General features: G+C 39.1%; 1 protein-coding gene across 3 annotated transcripts in view; it reads left to right on the forward strand.

Moving 5' to 3' along the window:
• The window catches only part of CEP78 (centrosomal protein 78), a 37,653-nt gene extending 23,527 nt beyond the window's left edge, over positions 1 to 14,126 (forward strand). Inside the window, exons 12-17 of one of the 3 annotated variants that reach the window (XM_028090372.2) lie at positions 2,884 to 2,961; positions 4,486 to 4,652; positions 5,519 to 5,690; positions 6,016 to 6,063; positions 6,623 to 6,884; positions 11,132 to 14,126. In XM_028090372.2, coding sequence (XP_027946173.2) covers positions 2,884 to 2,961; positions 4,486 to 4,652; positions 5,519 to 5,690; positions 6,016 to 6,063; positions 6,623 to 6,884; positions 11,132 to 11,142 — 738 coding nt within the window. In that variant the 3' untranslated portion in view covers positions 11,143 to 14,126. Of the gene's footprint in view, positions 1 to 2,883; positions 2,962 to 4,485; positions 4,653 to 5,518; positions 5,691 to 6,015; positions 6,064 to 6,622; positions 7,248 to 11,131 lie in introns of those variants that run through there. The other 2 variants (XM_028090370.2, XM_028090371.2) reach the window with 2 other exon arrangements.
• Positions 14,127 to 14,421: the final 295 nt, after the last annotated feature.

A 14,421-nucleotide genomic window follows, 5' to 3' on the forward strand; every position in this document is an offset into this window, starting at 1 on the left:
CCTCTGTCAAAAAATAAATAAAATCTTAAAAAAAAAATTTATTAAAAAAGACATTATATAAGTAAGTAGAGGTATTTTGTAATTTTTTTCCTTTGTCCCCATTAAAAATTTGGCTGGCTTCAAATGTTTAATGAAACATTAAAGAATTTGAAGTTGTTAGACTATTTTTAAATTTTTAAACATAAGGTCTGAGTATAAAGTATATGTTCATTGAGCAAATTTTTAAAAACAATGAAAAACTCACTGAAGAAAATAAAAGCCACCTCTGTATGTACACACACCTAATCTACCCTTTTGTCATAAAAAGGTATCAAAAATATTTTGTCACTAAATACTCTTCTACCTCAGAGAATCTTAGATTAAGCTTATGTACTCTCTCCCCTGAAAAACGCACAGAATATAGAACTCCTGAAAGCCCATTCATTAATTCTGGTTAAGACCTCTTGTTGTCAGTGTTATTTTAGTGGCTTCACAGAGCATTTCTTCATATGGGTATGCTGTTTTTATTTAAACTAACCCAATTTGGAAGCCTGTAGCTCACTTCTAGGGTTAGGCCTAAACAGTCGTATATGACATGTTGGTAGATAAATCTTAGCCCACGTCTTTAGTGATTTCCTTAGGGTAAATTCCTGGGTGTAGGATTGGTGGTATGTTCTCACTGCCCAGAAGCTAGTGCTAGTTTCCTCTGTCAGTGACAGCATATAATGGAGTTCCTCCCCTCAACCCACATGCACCAGGGGTAAACTAAACTCTTAAGTTGAAATTCTTTAAGTGATTGTTCAAAAGCCTTTAAAATGTATAAATACACCTTGTTGTTTTCATAAGTAGAGGTATTTTGTTTGTTTATTGCTGCATAAGAAACCACCCCAAGGGGTGCCTGGGTGGCTCAGTTGGTTGGGCGACTGCCTTCGGCTCCAGTCATGATCCTGGAGTCCTGGGATGGAGTCCCGCATCAGGCTCCCTGCTCGGCAGGGAGTCTTCTTCTCCCTCTGACCCTCCCCCCCTCATGCTCTCTCTATTTCATTCTCTCTCTCATATAAATAAAATCTTTAAAAAAAAAAAAGAAACCACCCCAAAACAGTGGCTTCAAACAGTAGTAGCCGTTTATTTTGTTCATGAACCTGGAGGTTGAGTAGTGTATTAATTTTCTATTGCTGTGAACTTAGTGGCTTGACGCATGACCTGCTGATGAGCTCCCAGTTCTGTAGGTCAGACGTCCAGGTACGGCATGACTAGGCTCTCTGCTTCGTCTCCAAAAGCTGAAGTCATGATGTCACTCAGGCTGTGTTCTCATCATGAGGCTTTGGGAAAGAACCTACTCCCAACTGAGACAGCTCATTGGCCTAATTCAGTTCTTGGAGTTGTAGGACAGAGATCCTCCTTTCATGCTGGCTGTCAGCTGGGGGACAATCTCAGCTCCTAGAGGCCTCCCTTCCGTTCCTTGCCACGACATCACACTTGACTTGTTCAAAGCCAGCAACAGAGAATCTCACCTTTGTCCCTTTTTTACTTTAGATCTTAAGGAAGACCCCAGTCCCTTTTAATGGGCCACCTGATTAAGTTAATCTACCCAGAATAATTTCTTAAGATCAATTAAAGATTTAAGGAACCCTAATTACATCTTCAAAATCCCTTCACTGCAGCACCAATTAGATCTGATTAACTGGGAGGACTGTATAGTTTAGCCGGTAGGAATCTGAGGGGCTTAGAATTCTGCCAACCACAAGTAGTGTCCCCCACTGCAAGGACATAAGTATCTTGTTCTTGGAAATCAAAATTTACCAATGTGCATTCTATTTTTTTTTAATAGTTTTTATTAGAGAGAGATCATGAGCAGGGGGGGAAGGGCAGAGGGAGAAGCTGACTCCCCACTGAGCAGGGAGCCCGATGCGGGACTCGACCCCAGGACCCCGGAATCATGACCTGAGCCGAAGGCAGACACCCAACGGACTGAGCCACCCAGGCGCCCTGTGCATTCTATTTTATTGACGTTGGTGAATGGGGAGATTACCACTTCTGTGAACAGGCATGGCGCCCAACTTCCTGAGTTCAAAATGTGATTCTACAACTTCATGATCTTAGGTGATAGGGTCTTGGGTGTCCTGCTCTACTTTTCTGTCTCCATTTTCTCACCTGTAAAATGACATGGAGTTAATTGTTCTTTCCTTGTAGGGTTTTGATGATTAAATTATTTAATATCCAGGAAATTCCTATTAGGACAGGGCTTGGCACATACTAAAGTGCTTTAAAAGTGTTTACTTTTTGGGCGCCTGTGTGGCTCAGATGGTTAAGCGTCTGCCTTCGGCTCAGGTCATGATCCCAGGGTCCTGGGATCGAGTCCCGCATCAGGCTCCCTGCTCCTTGGGAGCCTGCTTCTCCCTCTGCTTCTCTCTCTCTCTCTCCCTCTCTCTCTCTCCTCCTCTGTCTCTCATGAATAAATAAATAAAATCTTTTAAAAAAAAAGTGTTTACTTTTTAAAAATGCATTTGATTCTGTAATTACATAATTTGGGTGGGTTAACTATGTTAATGAGATTTCCTATTATAAAGGGACCCATTAATAAAAGTAGAATTTTCCTTTCTTGGCCTTAGTTTTTTATTTCTGACTTAACTGTATTATACACATATGCCTTTTATGGTGAGCTGCCACAAATTTATTTTGGAACGTATTGGATTCAAATAAATTTTTAATATGCTAATTTGATATTTTTGGTAATTAATTTCACTAGCATGGTAGGATAAAATCATTAAGTAACAGATTATAATCCTGAAGTCTGAGTTTACTTGTGGTTCTACGCCCAAATCCTTGGTGAGATCTATAAATGGAAATGCTTTTGGATATGATAGTATGAATTGCTTATAATACTCTATTTTTTCACACTAGGAAAAACTGAAGGAGTGCCTAAAGCAGTTAAAGGAGGAAAGAGTAATAAGGTTTAAGGCTGATAAACGAGTCAGTGAGGTAAACAAGTTTTTTCTTATACTTTTGAAAGTGTTTTGGTTTTATTTTTATTTGATCTTAAGCCATACACATGCAGTTTATAAATTTTAAAACTAATATATTGCAAATTGGTTGTACCATATGAACCTTTGTATTTACTTATATTTAGTGGTCATATGATCTCTATTCCAGAAAACATGTTTTTAAAATGGAAAAATCTTAGGGATGCCTGGGTGGCTCAGTCAGTTAAGCATCTGACTCTTAATCTCAGCTCAGGTCCTGATCTCAGGGTTGTGAGTTCAAGCCCTGCCCTGGGATCCACATATTTTGGGTGAGGAGCATATTTTTTTAAAAAAGTAAAAATCTTAGGGGTTTTTTTGGTGTGTGTGTATTTTTATATGATGTTAGCTTATTTTCTGTTTATGATGCTTCAATTCAAGAAAGCACTTATGCTTATAGTAAATATATAGAGTAACATAAAAGATATGAAGCTACTTACTGGCAGTGAATAAATAAATAAGTATAAAATATTGGAAAACTGCTAAGAATACAATAAAAGAGAAAAATATATACTATGAGAATTACATTAGGCAAATGTGAATGGAAGCAGGACATAAGCTTAGAAGTTGTATGTAAATATAATTTATTATTATAAGGTGAGTTTTGGGAGGAGTTTTTGCAAGTGCATACACTGGATTGAAGAACACTTACTCATTCAGTAAAGGTTGAGCACCTGTTAAGTAAAAGCTATGTCATGAACAAAAGAGCCTCTCTGAGAAATACTAGAGTTGGGTTTATCTGTGGTTTTAGCTGAATAGATGGTGGGAGGAGGGGACACACAAGGGAGGAAACATTTTCGAGAAGCCAGGAGGATATTAGTCATTGTATGGTTAATAAGTTGGGTATGATTTAGGACTTTTAAACTTAGACATTTAATATTTTGCTCAATAAAGTTAATCCTTAACATCCAGCCAAGTTGGAGTATGTTTGCTCAAATCAGACTATTTCACTTTCTAATTTAAAGGGAACGTTAAGCAGCTAATTTTTCTAATGTAAATGAGGGTCTGTTATGAATAGAAAAGTGATCTTTTGGGGCGCCTGGGTGGCTCAGTCGTTAAGCGGCTGCCTTCGGCTCGGGTCATGATCCCAGGGTCCTGGGATCGAGCCCCGCGTCGGGCTCCCTGCTCAGCGGGGAGTCTGCTTCTCCCTCTCCCATTCCCCCTGCTTGTGTTCCCTCTCTCGCTGTCTCTCTCTCTGTCAAATAAATAAATAAATACCTTTAAAAAAAAAAAGTGATCTTTTGAAAGATCGTTAATAAAACAGTTACTTTGGTTTATTTATATACCACCTAAGTATTATATAGGAAACTTTGTTGGGTATCTTTGGGTTTTGATCATTATGTGATGTAGTCTCTGTGTTTATAGGCAGAAAGTTAGATTAATTACAAATTAATTACATTTGAAATGTTTTAGTTTTGTTGCTTAAAAACTGTTTTCATGACAATGGAAGAAAATCATGTCAGACATTTTCAATTTTCTTTTATAGCTGGAACATGAAAATGCCCAGTTAAGAAATATAAATTTCTCTTTGTCTGAAGCCCTGCATGCACAGTCATTGACGAGCATGATCCTGGATGATGAAGGTGTTTTGGGCAGCATTGAGAATTCTTTTCAGAAGTTCCATGCTTTCTTGGACCTCCTTAAAGATGCTGGGTTAGTTAATTTCTCTCCAAGGCATTATTCTCTTTGCGTCTGTAAAGAGGGTTTACTAAGGAATGTAAGCAATTTTCATTGCTTCCATAGTCTTATTTAGTGTGTAATATAGGGTGTTTTTTAAATGAGGAATTAAAAGAAATGCAAAATGGTAAGCCTGCTTTGGTAGAGGAGAGAGCCCATTATAAAAGAATAACCTGTAGATTAAGTAATTTGTAGGTATAGTTTTTGGGAAAGACTACACTGAAGATAATTTTACTTGAAAATATTCCAGAATGCATCAGAATTTCCCTCCCTTTTATTTATCTTTCTTGTAAAGTAAATTTGAATTAAAGTGGTTTTTGTCCTACACAGAGAAGTTGTTATTAATCTGCAAGGCAAATATAGATACAGATCAGTCATTCTCATCCGGGAATGATTTTGCTAAAGGAAGATACTGAAAGAGAGAATTGGAGATTGAAATTGATGGAGTGATGTTTTGTGGGTGAAGGAGTTGGTGTTGGGAAGGAAGGAACGAACACATTTTTGGAAACAGGAGGAAAGGTGGCCAGGAAGTGGGGGTGAGGTGAGAGGTCATGCACTGGGTGCATACCAGAAGCTGAAGCACTGAAATGGAGTGACAAATCAGGTGGTGGTCAAGACGTTGTTGCGCGGGGAGGGAGTGCTGCAAGGATGGCGTGAACTGATGTGGGCCCAGAGCATGAATCTGGAAGGGCTGAGAATGTGAGAGAGAAAAGGGGCTTGTGTCTGGGGTAGGGTATTGGCTTTTAAGATTTTAGAAGTATTTCATGATTATAGGTATGGGGAAATCTAAGCTGCTCACATGCAATTATAATAACCTTTGCTTTTTTCCTCCTCTTGTCCAGGCTTGGGCAGCTTGCCACAATGGCTGGTATAGATCAGTCAGATTTTCATTTACTGGGTCGTCCCCAGATGAATTCTACTCTTAGTAATCTGCCTACGGAAGAAAAGAAAGCACTTGAAGAAGAAAAACCAGAATCAAAGCAGAACCCCCTAGGACACATGCAAAATATCCAAGTAAGTGGACAGAACAGAACGTAATGATTCTATGAGTGATTAGCCAAAAGGGAATTATCAGGTCAGAGAGAAAATAATACTGCTCTGTCCCTAATAACTCACATGCTTGGGAGGAGCCTCTTTGGGGTCCTTTCCAAATGTGAAATTAGTTAAGTTTGGACCCGTTTCATAATATCGTGTAGTTACAAATAAGAAAGATAGAAGGTCTTTTGCAAATGTATGATTTAAAGTAAACTATCCTCAGTGAAGAAAGAAATGAAACATTAGAGAAAACATTCCAAATTTTAAATTGTGTAAATGTCTATTCTATTCATATTTCATCTAGGTTTCTATTTGTATGCAGTCAGCTTACAGTGAAGGAACACTAATGAAGGTACAAGTACTGATACAGATAATTTTCTTAAATAAGTAATCCAGACATAAGTGATAGACAGTGTATTATAGTTAGCTTCCCAGTTATGGGAGCGAGAGGAGACAACCCGTCTGCTCTTCTCCTGGCCTGCCTTGGAGCCTTCCCTTCGTCTTCCATCTCAGTCAACCTCAGACAGTCTTGGGAAGTGACAGCTTGAGAACAGTCTCATCACAAATTGGGTACTGCTTCCATGTTCCTAGAGGATAGAAAAGAAATTAATTTTCTTAGGGAATAGGGCTTTATTATTTTTAATGAGGGAAAGGGAAGTGGGCAATAATCATCCCAAACACCAAGTCTGAAAATGTAGTAGGCGTTGCCTTGGATATAGCGAAGTTAAGTTGGGAACCAACTGGCAGGATACAATTAGAAAAAAACTGGATCTAAAATCTTCTGATTAATCAAATGACTGTCATAATAATACAATCACAGAGTAACACTGAAGTCATGGACGCTACTTTTTAATGGTTGGCTTTGTTCATCACTGAATTTTTGTTTTGTCATCTTTTGTTTTTCCCTCCAGTTTCAGAAAATCACAGGTGATGCTAGAATTCCTTTGCCTCTCGACTCCTTCCATGTCCCCGTTTCCACACAGGAGCCCTTAGAAACTTCTAGAGACAATCTGGGAGTCCCAGTCAATGAGCAGCGGCAGGACTCTATCAAAGAATTCATTGCTAGAACATGTTCTCCCTCAGCGGATGTGATGTCTGGAACTGGAAGCCAAAGAAAAGAAGATGAATTGTCTAGAAATAGCAGATCTTCTTCAGAGAAAATGACCAAAACAGGTGAATATACCAAAAAATATTGTGCCAAAAAACAACCCAGAAAGGATCTGCATTCCTGCTCTGACTCACCTGTAAATTGGAAAAGTAAAGGAATCGGGCAAAATGATTCTTTGGTTAACGAACCAGTTAAAAGTGAGTCTTTGAAAAAACACGTTTCTGTCAAGAAAGAAAATAGAATAGTGACTGTTTCATCCAAGACGACTAAAAGTAAACTCTATCTGTTAGAACACTCTGAAAGTGATACTCTTGGATCTGATTTTGAATTTCAAGAAAGCATCCATACTGTATCACACCTGACATAGGTCTCAATCTTTTGAAATTATGTTTTTGCCCTCAAATTTTAATAAATTTCTTATGTTTTCATTGTGGCATATGGTGTTTTAAAATATAGTACTGGAAGCCATCATAGATTTATCCATTCTTTTTATTGTAATGAAACTTTTGGGATATGTTTTCTTTTTGACACTCTGCACCTTTCATTCAACAAGTATTTCTTGTGGACTTAATATGTATGATACTATTCTGGGTGCTATTGCTTTCAGCAATGAACAAAACAAAACCTTTACGTTCATGAACTAATATTCTGTGGAGGGAGAAAAAAATTGCCGAAGCAGGATAATGGCCCTAGAAAGGATGGGGTAATAAATGGGGGAGTTTTAACATTTGGGTAAATGTGGAAATATTATAAATCACTTGGCCAGAAGTCATTGGCATATTCTGATTCATAATAACCAGAGCAGCAAACATTCACCAAGGTACTTAGCCATAGTCATGGATTACTGCAACTGTATAAGGTAGGGAACCATTATTGGGCACATTTTATGGATGAGGAGTCTGAGGAGACAGATTATGTGAGTTGCCCAAAAATTACAGAGCTTTAAATAAGTGGTAGAGCTGGGATTTGAACCAGAACCCGTGCCCTTAATCCCTTTGTTGTCTGTTACCTTGTTAAGAGAAGAAGGGCTTGCGGAAGCCATGGAGAGAGAAGCCAGTGAGCGCGAGAAATGCCTAGCAGGGCTATCAGATAGTATGCCTGCCCCTCCCCCATCTGGGTCAGGTACTTAAAGGCAGACTATGTAAGAGCATATGAACGTGCATCTCCGGACCAAATTATGCCTCCCTGGTAAAACGTGCATAGATAAGTCCTGAGTTAGACTGTGACTTTTGAGAGGTAAAATCAAAGAAAAGCTGGTGTGTCAAATTTCTTCTGAGAAGGCCCTGCCTGATTGTTAGCGAAGGACCACTGTAGTACTATTGAGTTCATGAATCATGGATTGAGTGCGATGGGACTAAAACAAGAAAGAAAGATACAGCCCTTAACTAATAGAATGAGAGTAGGAGACGCACAAGCAGAGATCTTAATACTGCATTTCGCATTCTGTGATGGGACTGCTTAGGGAATGTAGCCCATGTTTGGGGAAAAAGAACTGGGGCCAAGAAAGGTCATTTAAAGAGCTCACACCTAAGTTAAGTCTGGAAGGACTAGTTGGAAACTGGGGAATAAGCGGGGGAAGGGAAAGGATCCTCAAAATGGAGGAAAAGCATAAGCAGAAGTATAGAGCCAAGGGCATGAGAGTGGTGTGTTTGGGGAACGCCAGATACAGATTTCAGAGTTGGTGGGATATTATCAGACAGGGACAGCCAGGGGATTGTGAGTAGGCTTTACAAGCCATGTTGCATGGAGCTGGTTCTTTCTCCTCAGGAAATAGCTAATAAAACAGTTGCAGAATGGAAATGACATGTTGAGGGCTGCATGTTAGATCATGAATGTTCAGTATGGAACATCAGAAGAAGTATGGGGATCAGAGATGATGCCACACTCTTCCGAGGAGCATTGTTTATTTTTAAATAAAAATTAAAGACGTCCTCCCCTGTCCTTACTGAAAGGGCTCTGTGGACAAAAGTAAGGGAAACCCCGGGTTAAAGTTAAGCAGGTTTCTTCACTGTATGATGTCTCGGGGCTACTGCAAGCTAACAGTCATTCTGAATTTCCAAGACAGGCATACGGTAGGCAGCCCTTCTCAAATATATTTGATTATAGAATCTTTTTTCATTTTTTTTTAATTGAAAGAGAATGCACATGCATGCACCAGAGAGGGGGTAGGGGTGAGAGCAGAGGGAGAAGGAGAGAGAATCTCAAGGGGACTCTGTACTGAGCACTGAGCCCGACACAGGGCTGGATCTCACAACCCTGAAATCATGACCTGAGCCGAAATCAAGAGTCAGGCGCTTAACTGACTGAACCACCTGGGCGCCCCTAGAATCCTTTTTCTAAAAGAGTGTCTAACAGCTGGTTCCACCAAACACCAGTTTGGTAACTTCTGAATTAGGCAGTAACAAGAGGAAAAAGGTCTGAAATAAGGTATCAAGGGAGGAAGTAAGTTTGAAATAGGAAATAAACAAGACTTGGTTGTGGGAAGTGAGGAAGTAGGAGGCAGAAGCTGGGGTCCCATTTGTGTGACTGAGGTCGGGTGGTGGTATCATTGAGGTTGGAAATAGGGAATAAAGAACTGTATTGGGGAGAAGAGTTGAGGTTTGGACGGGTTGAATTTTAAAGCACCTGCAGAATTCAGGAGATGATGGGTCGATCACTGGATGTGCATGTGAAGACATGGAAAGATAAAAATTTGAACGGTGTCAGCACATATAAGCACTAGTTAAAATCATGAAAATAGTTGAGGTCACAGAGAATGTGGGGACTTGAAAGTTTAAGTCAGAAGCAGAGAAAGGATTTTGAGGAAAGCGGAAATAGCGTTTCAAGAAGGAAGAAACAGATAACAGTGTCATGCTGCAAGAATGTGTTTGGCTTTGGCAGTTAGGTCCCTGGTGACCTTAGTGGGAGTCATTCAGTGAAGTGGTAGACGCAGCCAGATTGAGACAAGTGGAGGGGACAGGGCTGCCCTGAGGGACAGTGAAGAGTGGGTATAGGCTACTCTTTGAAGGAATCTGGATGGGAAGAGGAAGCGAGGAGTTCAAAGATTTTTTTTAGACTGAGAGTGACTTAAGTGTTTATAGGTTGAAAGGAACGAACCCATCAAAGGAGATGGTGAAGATGCTGAGGATTGAGAGGCTCACCCGTACAGCGGGGTTCAAGGACGTGGGAGCATGAGCTACGATAATGCCATTAAGACGGGAAGAAAGAGATGTGAACAGGTGTGGATGTAGATTACTTGATTGCTCAGTGAATTTGAGGTGGCTCACCTCCATACATGCAGTGCAAAATGATAAGTAACTTAGAGAATTGGGAAAACAGGGAAATACAGTAAGGAAAAAACAGGGATACAGTTCATATTGCAAAATATATAAGAATGACTTGTACTCTTCAAGTAGGATGAATTCTGGCAAATTTGGGGTGAGACAGCATTGGAAAGAAGTAGAAGTTAAATGAGTTTGTGCTGATAACCTCAGTTTTCTTTTACCACAGATTTTTTAAAAAACATACATGTACAAAATTACAGTTTTAAAATGGTTTCATAGTTTATGTGGGTTTTTTTTTAATCATTTGAAATGATTTCATTAAAAATCATCGGGGTGCCTGGGCAATTCAGTCAGATAAGCGTCTGCCTTCAGCTCGGGTCATGATCTCAGGGTCCTGAGATCAAGCCCCATGTCGGACTCCCTGCTCAGCGGGGAATCTGCTTGTCCCTCTGCCCCTCCCCCTGCTTCTGCGTGCACACGTGTACTCTCTCTCTCAAATAAATCTTTTTTTAAAAAATAGAATCATCAATATGGATATTTTGTCGCTTAATGTGAGGGTTTTAGAAGTTTGATGTTAAACTTCTAATACTACACCTGAAGCAATGTCAATTCACTGAAATACAGTATTTTCATCTGGGTTAGAGAAAGTTACAAGCCTGTACCTTTACTGAGAAGTTACTGTGTGCCTTTGCCGAGTGATTACCGGAGCATGTACAGTCTATACAAAGAGGAGTTTTCTGAGGTTTTAAAAACAGTGTCAGGTGTGATACTCTAGCAAAGAGTTTGTAGTCCTGCCTTAAATCCACATAATTACGTTGGTCATAATTACTATTGCAATAATTACTTTTCCATTCCTAGCCAGTACTGTGTCCAGGAAGCAGTCTAATTTCAAATGGATGTTTACAGAATAATCCCCAATCTCAAGATCTTCAGAGGACCAGCAAGATAGGCGACAATAATTAATTTTTTTTAAAGATTCTGATTATGAACTACATGCTGGAGCTGATCACGTAACAAAGATGACTGAACACATTCTTTTACTCTTCCAGAATCTCACTGAAATGACTGGAGAAATATTAAAAATAGATTAATAGCAGAGTTGGAAAACCAGAACATGAACAGCGTGGAATTCCTAGAAGATAAAAAGCAGATTATCGAAGGATCGGTTAATTAAAGAGCGAAGCCGCTCAGCCATTCTGCGCACTTTTGAAGCACCTAATTCTGGAGTTTGCCACCAGGCTAAGGCTAAGAAAACAGCTCTTTGAGGTAGGAGTTCTGACACAGACACATTCGGATTGGAGGAGAAGGGTGTTAACCCAAATGACTCCAAGGAGGAACCGAGGATCCGCTGCCCAGCCACTCACTCTGGCTGTGGGAGCAGCCGCTCCCTTTCTCATCACCACAGGCGCCCATGGTCAGCATTTGTGTTCACTGAAAGTGGGACAGTTATTTGGCTGAGGAAAAGCACTTCAAACTGTTAATCTTAGGTCCGCCTCTATAAATACGCCAAGAATCATCAGATTTGAAGAAAACCAGTAACATAAAAGGAGACACCAAATTAAAACAAAGTAACCTGTTCAAAAAAGTAGTTAGTAGAAGAAACAGAAGAAATGTAAAAATGAATACGATTAAGGTCATATTCATAAGGATATTGTATCTATAAACAATAAGATGCTAGGAAAAAAATATTTAGTCTCTAGAAACTGAAAATATAATTATGAAAAAACACTCAGAAGATGGGCTAGATTGCAGAATGGGTTCAGCTGAAGCTTAAATTCATGAAATGGAAGATTTGAGAGATTCTCCCTAATACGCCCTGCAAAGGGATGAAAGGTAAATATTATGAAAGAAAAGTGCAAGTCCTCCACAAACTCAGACGTATAGTAATTGCACAAGTAGTAAGCAATTGGCATATAGTAAGTACACAAATCTTGTGGAATTAATGAGACAACACAGATTTCAGTATTAGACTTCTTATTCAACAACTAAAATTTTTCTCTAAGAATTACTAAGCAAACTGAACAGTGAATCCATGATGAGATTTTAAATCAAAGCAACTGATGATGCCATGAGATCTGCCATTCCCCTTTATAATCATGAGATGCCTATAATCAGAAAAAGCCTAAGTGAATATTAATGCATATGGTTGAAAATAAAGTGAGCTCCACATCACCCTCAACCTGGGAGCCAGCTAATGAAGCATCACTATTTAGAATGTTGCTGGTTGCAATACCCAAGGAAAAAGAGAGTGAGGCAATGTTCACTGACTTAAAGCTTCCATACACATGCCACTTCTCACACTTCATTAGCCAAGAGTGTCACATGGCCGTGCCCTAGTTCAGAGCAGGGAAGCGCAGTGCGGACTTACTGTGTCAAGACAAGGAGAGAGAAGCGAATACGTGTCAGCAACTTGCATAGCTACCAACTCTCAGGAATGGGAGGTGGAATTTAAAAATCCAAGAAAAGTCAGGAAAGAGAAAAGAAGTTACATAGGGGAAAAAAAAGTAAGACCAAATGCTTTTCTCACAGTAAATCTAAGTAGGTTAAATTCTCAAATTCCTTAGGCTTGAGTAAAAACACAAAATCCAACTATGTAGTATTTACAAAAAGCAAATGTAAATTATCATGGATTATAAAGAAATAGACAAAGGTATGCCAGGCAAATGCTAACAAAAGTGGATGTGGCTTTGTTAACTTCTGGCTAAATAGAATAAATAGAATCCAAAATGAAAAGCATTAAAGGGAGGCAAAGAAGAAAGCATTTCTTTTTGACTAATAAAAAGTATAGTTTGCTGAAGGATTTTTTTTAACATTTTTTTAAAGATTTTATTTATTTCTTAGAGCGAAAGCACAAGCAGGGAAGAGGGGCAGAGGGAGAGGGAGAAGCAGACCCCTCAATGAGCAGGGAGCCTGACGCGGGGCTTGATCCCAGGATCCCCGGACCATGACCCGGGCCAAAGGTAGATGCTTAATCAGCTGAGCCACCCAGGCACCCCTTGCCGAAAGATTTTTTAAAATGTATCTGCAACCTAAAAACTCAGTTTCAAAATTTATAGAGTAAAAATTTTAGAAATACAAGGAAAAATGGACAAACCAATTATGAGAAAGGCTTTAACACATCTCTCTTCAAAATCAGTGGATCCACCACTACACACTTATTAGAATGGCTAAAATAAAAAAATACGGTACAAGTACTGGTGAGGATGCAGAGCAACAAATTCTCATAGATTGCTGGTAGAAATGCAAGATAATGTGGCCACTCAAAACAGACTGGCAGTGTCTCTAAACATTAAACATATCATATGACCCCCACAGTCACTCCTGGGTGTTCACTTTAAATAGATGAAAACTCGTGTTCACATAAAAACTGGTACATGAATGTTTATAGCAGCTCCATTCATAATCACCAAAACGTCTTCCAACAGGCAAGTGAATAAGAAATGACAGTGTATCCACACACGCGATAAAAAGGAATGAATTACATATATAACAACTTGGATGAATCTCAAAAGTCCTATGCTAAGTGAAAGAAGGCCCCGAGGTTACATACTCTATGATTTCATGCATTTGACATAGGCAAAACTATAGTGATAGAGGATAGATCTGTGGTTGTCAGGTTTTGGGGAGCGGGGAGGATTTGATTACAAAGAGGCTATGCAGGGGTGTATCTTTTGGTGATGAACTTCTGTATTATTGTGATTATGATTGTGGTGGTGGTAATACGAACCCATACATACGTCAAAAATCATGGAACTGTACCCCTTCCTGAGTCATTTTTACTGTATAATAATGTTAAAGCAAAAAACTCAGGTCCCACCCCCTACCGATAGGTCAAGATAAGGAAGGAATTATAAGTATTTTGTATCCACCATGAATACAAAACATGTTCTTTTAGAAGATCTATGGAACACTGTAATCAAAATGATTGATATGAAGGGGGAAAACTTGTAAAATGCAAAGGTAGTGTCCTCTTTGCAAAATGTAATAAAACTAGTAACAAAACTAGTCGACTTGGAAATTTTTGAATTACCTTTTATACCTTTTATTAATTCCTTGATGGGGGAAATCAAAACAAATTATAGACAATTTAGAGTGAATAAAAGTTACTTCTCAAAACCTAGGAGATTCTGCCAAATAAGATGTTAGAGGAAAATTTATAGGTTTTGACTTATTTTCCAAGAAATAAGAAAACCGAAAATAGGGGCACCTGGCTGGCTCAGTCAGTGGAACATGTGACTCGATCTCTGGGTTGTGAGTTTGAGCCCCACACTGGGTGTGGAGATTACTTAGGAATAAAATCTTAGAAGAGGAAGAAAAAACAAAGCTGAAAACAGGTGAA

Source organism: Eumetopias jubatus, unplaced genomic scaffold (assembly GCF_037043125.1).
Source record: "Eumetopias jubatus isolate StellerSeaLion01/CBP00866 unplaced genomic scaffold, mEumJub1_p1.0 scaffold_15, whole genome shotgun sequence".
Classification (NCBI taxonomy): domain Eukaryota; kingdom Metazoa; phylum Chordata; class Mammalia; order Carnivora; family Otariidae; genus Eumetopias; species Eumetopias jubatus.